We start from the raw sequence: 6505 nt of genomic DNA, 5'->3' as shown, positions 1-6505 counted from the left end.
ATTTCAACCACATCTGAGATGTTGGGCCTGGGCTGGGTGCAGAATCTCATGATAAACCATGATATAAAAGGTAAGAGTAGGAAGGACGCCACCCCCCCTCCCCTTCCAAGGAATTTCTTTAGTTAGAGGCCAAAACAAAATTCAAAGGATGAGTAAAACACGAGTTTTTCGTATAAGATTTTCATTGGAAAAGGCTGAGCAGTCATCAGGCGTGCCGGCTCGGCTCGGCTCAGCTCGGCTCGGCTCGGCTCGGCTCAGCTTGGCTTGTTCTGCCATGCAAGGACTCGCCTTACAGGTTTCGGTCTGGTCTCCAGGCTCCACCTTATAAACCACACTTGAAAACCACATAATGACAAGACCGTATTTATTTGAGGTTCCTAACATCTCTCAGGCATTTTCCACATAATTTGGTCTGGACTTCCATTCAGAAGGAAGGGGCATGGTTTCTGCCTCAGGCGGGCAGCTCTTGGAGGCCTTTCGATAGCTCTGACCTCCGTAACTCACTCTCCGAAGCCTCCACAGTCCTGCCTTCACCCTTCGGTGTGCTGAGGGTTCTAAAAGGACGACTATGAAGAAAGAGACCTCTTAAGGTGGACGTGAAAGTGACAGGACCGAAACTTTGCCAAGGCCGAGCTCTCTTTGTTGTCCTCTCCCTGGGAGCTTTATTCTGGTCTCATCCTTTGGTGTCTGTCTTTTCAGAGGTGTGAACATGTACGCCATGTTGACCGGGACCCTGCCTTTCACAGTGGAGCCTTTCAGCCTGAGGGCTTTGTACCAGAAGATGGTGGACAAGGAAATGAACCCCCTCCCCACGCAGCTCTCCACAGGTAATGCACCTGCCGTTCCGGATTCTGGGTTTCAGGACTTGAGTGCCATCCAGTTTGGGTCCATCTGAAGCTGTATTTGTTTTGCAGCGAGGGGATTAGGAGTACCCATGATTCTAGAGTTAGAACTAGTCACCACAGCGGTTAAAAATAGCCACACCTGTCATCTCACCTTGAGCCTTTCCTTTTCCATTATAATTCTGAGTCCCTAACTTCCTCCTTCCTCCTTCTGCCTAAAACATATCAAAAGGATCTTAGATTGTCCATTGGAAAAAATAATTGCAGGCTTGATTGCTTTAGCTTCCACAGATTTTACCCTCCCAAGGATAATGTTGACTTTGAAAAGAGTGTTTATAATCATGTTTCTATTGTGTCTTCCTTAGTCAATTCACTGTAAAGAAATATTAGGTTTTTTCAGGTTCGGTCTGTAGTTTGTTTTGCTATTTGAGTTTTTGAGCCCTTTCAAAACTTTTAAATACACACACACACACACACACACACACACACTCAGTTACTTGATTAGACTGAATCATCAGGTGTGTTTGGAGATATTCTCAAACTTTAGCGGGTTCACATTTCAGTAAACAGTTCATATTAAGGTTTGGTTTCAGATCCAGTAAATTAGTACAGTTTGTTCTTTTGTTTGGATCACGATTCACTTCAAGTTCCTGGCCTCAGGCTGGTCTTCACAATCATTTAATTGGCTTTCTAGAATAAACTCAGCTTCACTGAGATAAGGCATGTGGCCAAAAAAAAAAAAGTAATTATTTAATTTCAACTTATGGTACATGGTTAAAATATAGCATTTTTATTTTACTACTGTTATGTATTTTTCTCTTTCATTTATAAAGAATCCTTGAAGCTGACCCTGAATTTATGCTAGCCAAATGGAATTCAAGCCGAAATGATTTCTCGTATGTAATTATCTAATTTGGTCCATACTTTCACCTTTCCTAGGGAGGGTAGAATCTGTGGAAGCTAAAAGCAAAGGAGGCATTATGTAGTTATGGAGTTAGGGAAATACTTAAGTACTTAGGGAAAATGAGTTATGGTTCTGTCATTACAAAAGAAATATTTCTGCACTGAGAGCAGTGACTCTTGGAGTTAGAAAATGTGCGAAACGTTGAACGAATTGTTATATTTAGGTTTCAGAGCTTTTAGAAATGTCGAAAGTGCTGCAAAGCGCTATGAGGAGTGCTCATCCATTCATTCCGCATTTCGTATTCATTCAGTTATTCCATGAATCTGTATTGTGCACCAACTATACGCTAGGAATGCTCTAGGTGCCGGGAAGACAGAAGACAGAACAGATTCAGTCTTCACCCATTCAGAGCTTACATATCAATGGGGGAGGCTAAAAATAAGCAAATAAGCATGTGTGATGTTTGGTAGTGTACGTGTAAGAAAATATAATAAATCACAATAAGGAGATAGAGAGTAAAGATAGTTTTTTTCACAAATAAAAATTTTAAAAACCTTTTTATTGTGGTGTAGTTGTAGAGTCACATGTAGTTGCTAGAAATCATGGCGGTCTGTCCAGCCTTAACCTAGTTCCCCACCACCCACCCCATTGGTAATATATTGCATAACTGCAGTATAATATCACCACCAGGAAACTGACATTGATTAAATCCATTGACCTTATTTACATTGGATGTACTTGAGTGTGTCGGTGTATATTTAATTCTATGCAATTTTATCACGGGTGTAGATTCATAGGACAACTACCACATTCAAGATACAGAACAGTTAGTCCCATGACAAGAATTCCCCTTGCTACCCTTCTGTAGCCATGGACACCTTCCTGCCTCTCTCCTTAACACTAACCTGTTCTTCATCACTATAATTTTGTCATTTCAAAAATGCTATATGTATGGCTTTTTCCACTCAGCCTCATTTCCTTGAGATCCATCCAAGTCGTTGCACGTATCAATCTTTTGTTTCTTTTCATTGCCGAGTAGAATTCCAAGGTATAGATATATCACAGTTTGTTTAATCATTCACCCGTTGGAGGACATTGGGTTGTTTCCAGCTTTGGGCTACTGCGAAGAAATCTGCTGTCCACGTTCACGTACTGGTTTTTGTGTGAACATGTTTTCCTTTCTCTGGGACAAATGTCTAAGCTTGAAATTGCAGGTCATATGGTAGACACTCATTTAGTTCTGTAAGGAACTGCCACTCTCTTGTCCAGAGTGGCTGCACCATTTTGCATTCCCGTTAGCAATGGATGAGTGATCCTGTTTCTTTGCAACTTTGCCAGCATTTAATACTATCACTATTTTTTTATTTTAGCCATTCTGATAGGGGTGTAATGGTATCTTGTGGTAATTACTCAGATTTAATGTTTACAAATAAATGCAGTCTTTCACAGCAGTCTCTCAGAGTGATTCTGGGGTTCCTCTTATGGTTCAGAGCCTGTTTTGTCCTCAGGACTCATAACAAAGGACAATAGGAGGGTGTCTGTACCCCCTTGCCTGCAAAAGGTAGACATTTTGAATCCCAGCGAGGTCCTGAGGAGCTGAAGAACTTATTCTCAGAGTATTAGTCAGGATAGGCCAGGTTATGCTGCAGTAACAAATAGCCCTGAAATATCAGTGGTTTAAGACAATGATTTATTTCTCATTCATGCCACTTATCTATCAAGAGTCTGATGGAGGATTGAAAGGTTCTTTCCATCCCAGTCGGTCAGGGTTCCAGACCTGCGGTATAGTCGCTACTTTAAACACATCTGGTCCAAGAAGAGGGAAAGAGAAATCTAGATCTCTCACCAGCACATAAATCTTCTACCAGCATTCCACTCATAGCTCCTGACTTTCTAAAACATCACAGGGCTTTACCCAAATAAAGGGATTGGGAAAGTGCAATCCTACCATATGTCTAGAATGCAGAAAGCCAGAAATACCTGTTGAACAGCATCCTTATGGGGCATAGGCTGTGGGAGGAGGAACAGGCTGTGATCGCCACTGGGGCGGGTCGGGCAGCAGGGGGAGGGCAGGTAGATTAACAACACGAGAAAATCAGTCTCTTCAGAACCAACCTGGTTTCAACCTCCAATACTAGACTCAGACTTCGTAGTTTTCGGATTGTAGAAATTAAATTTACTCTAAAGAAGTGAACGGTGCTCCCCTGAAGAAATTAACAAAGAGACCAAAGGAAATTCCAAAGAAGACATATTAGAAATGTTCCGAGCGATTTCAGCATCACTGGAGCTGGTATCCAACCTCGAACAGCTCCTGTTCCAAGCAGACAGTTTCGACTTTGGCCTTAAGCTCTGTGCGTGCTTGTTAAAGATCTTCACATTCCTACAGGATTTGTTGTCTTGGCTCGCCAAGCATGAATTGCATTTTTATATCTGATTTTACATTAAGGAATTTTGGACCCCACCTCCTCATTATTATTATTATTATTATTATTATTTTTACTATTGGGATATGTAAATATCTCAACTAGGGCTTTAACCCTTTGTGCCAGATAGCAAACATAGTGTTTGCACAAATAGATGTGCATGAATCTAGGTTGCTGATTCCGGAGTGAAAGCGTGTGGCCTGGGAAGGCAGCCCACGGGTTCATTCAACTACTCAGGCTGGGAACTGGCCCGATGCGGTAGGGCCCGTAGCTGCGCACCAGCTGCTGAGGAAGATAAGGCATCTTATCTTGTTTCCTGAGCGAATGACTTCCGTTTTGGGGATCTGCCACTGCCCTTCGGACAGCCCCCTGTTTCTCCAACTCTTTGCCTTTGCACCCCACCAAGTTTATCGCTCCTCCCTTCCAACCAGCCTGAGCCATCTTCCTTTATACCATCTGTTTACATCCCCAAATACTCGTTTACCAGTAAACAAGAGTAGCTGCTATTTATCGAATGGCCATGTGTGAGTGCTTTTCATACTATCTCTCTTGTTCTCATAACCACAGGTAAGTACTCTTATTCCCAATTTATCAGTGAGGACAAAACTGAGTCTCAGCGAGATTAAGTACCTTCTCTATTTTTGCATTTATGTCTGCTTGAACCCCCCCAACCTGGATTTTACTACCGTACTCTACTCTTTTCTCTTTTTTGCCTTATTTTATTTCGTATAAGATGCCACTGCCACCATTCCCCCACCCAAGATTTGGTGGTATTATCTGTTTATGTTTTGACTAATATCAAAATTGAATTGCCCAAATTGAAAACACGCCATTTTATTAAGTGTCCCACGAACACGTCTTATAAATGTAATGATTCTGTCACTCACATGTATAACGACTTCTTCACGTCTATTGTTTAATAGTATACTTTTTTCAGATTAAGTTGGAAGAATTTTTGCCAACTTTGAGTTGAAAAATATACATTGTTGTCCTTGTGAGTACATCGTGCATGCTTTGGAAGAATTGTCCTTCATTTTTACCACGTACAGATGCTCCTCAACTTACGATGGGGTTATGTTCTGATAAAGCCATTGTAAGTCGAAAATATGTAAGTTGAAAATGCATGTAATACACCTAACTCACCGAGCATAACTTAGCCCCGCCTACCTGAAACATGCCTAGAACAGCTGCCTCAGCCTGCAGCTGGGCAAAATCATCTAACACAAAGCCTATTTTATACTAAAGTGTTGACTGTCTCATGTAATTTATTATGTGTATCGCTTTCACACTGTCGAAAAGTCCAAAAATCACAAGCCGAACAGTCGTAAATCAAGGACCGTTTGTAGTTTGAAAACTTAAGCTTTTGGGGCCTTTCCAGTTCTCGCTTCTAGACAGTGTCTGTTTCTGCTTGTTGGCGCTTGTATATCACAGAGTCGCGAACGCCTTTCGTGGTTTACACATTTTTCAGACAGCTTACCTTTTTATCACTACACTTCGGTGATGGCACTTATAATACATTCCGAACAATCCCTTCAGATCAAGAGGTTTTGTAATGTGTAGTCACTGAAGCGAAGCTGCAGATGAGGTGTTAGCATTTGTGAGGATTGAGCCAATGCCAGTTAAGATTTCTGAGAAGTCTCAGCTATCAAATCATTGTCATTGCTGCTTTCCCAGGGAGGTGATGAGGAAGGAACTTCGGGTGGGGATGGGACTCTGCTTGCATCCAATGGGCTCCACTAATGCAACAAGTCTGATGGCTCTGCGTCCTGTGGCCCTTTCCCTTGGCACAGGTCGAGGTGCTCGCACAAGCTGGTTCAGACTTTGGAAAGCTGATGCCTCATGAAGGAAAGTAGGTTTTGCACAAAAGTGTGTTCTGTACAAAGATGGGGGGTATGGAGAGGGACCACCCCTTGTCGGTCACCCCCACTCTCAGGCCTGAGTGGAGAGCCCATGTCCTACCTAGCTCGTAAGAGTGGCATGTGATGGCTGGCCATGCCCGCCACGGCTCTCCAGGACAGTGAAGAATTATCTTAATCCCTTTGGCTCATGAGTCATAAGGATTTTCAGGACCCTAATGCAAACTTCGGAGAGCTCTAAGGATGTCTTTAATGTCTTTTTAGGATAATGCAATGTTCGTAATGTCCGAAGTAATAAAATTTGTCAGTAAAGAGTTGAACTAAAATTACTTGGGCTCATTAGCAATTCGTGAAGATGCAGAGCATTTGGTTCTGAAAATAGAAAAAAAAAAAAAAACGCACATCCAGTCTGTTTTTAGCTCCCCTCGTTAATGATACTGTGAAGAGACCTGGCAGTAGCCTGGATTTGCTGTCCAGGTC

At 42.3% G+C, this 6505-nt stretch overlaps 1 protein-coding gene across 1 annotated transcript in view; it reads left to right on the top strand.

The window, feature by feature from the left end:
* The window catches only part of HUNK (hormonally up-regulated Neu-associated kinase), an 84899-nt gene that overhangs the window by 50597 nt on the left and 27797 nt on the right, over positions 1-6505 (top strand). The window contains exon 5 of the mRNA XM_023519718.1: positions 700-827. Within this exon, the coding sequence (XP_023375486.1) occupies positions 700-827 (128 nt within the window). The remainder of the gene's footprint in view (positions 1-699; positions 828-6505) is intronic.

Source organism: Pteropus vampyrus, unplaced genomic scaffold, assembly GCF_000151845.1.
Source record: "Pteropus vampyrus isolate Shadow unplaced genomic scaffold, Pvam_2.0 Scaffold233, whole genome shotgun sequence".
NCBI lineage: Eukaryota > Metazoa > Chordata > Mammalia > Chiroptera > Pteropodidae > Pteropus > Pteropus vampyrus.
The sequence above is the reverse complement of the archived record's forward strand: the minus strand, read 5'-3'. Positions and strand labels throughout refer to the sequence as shown.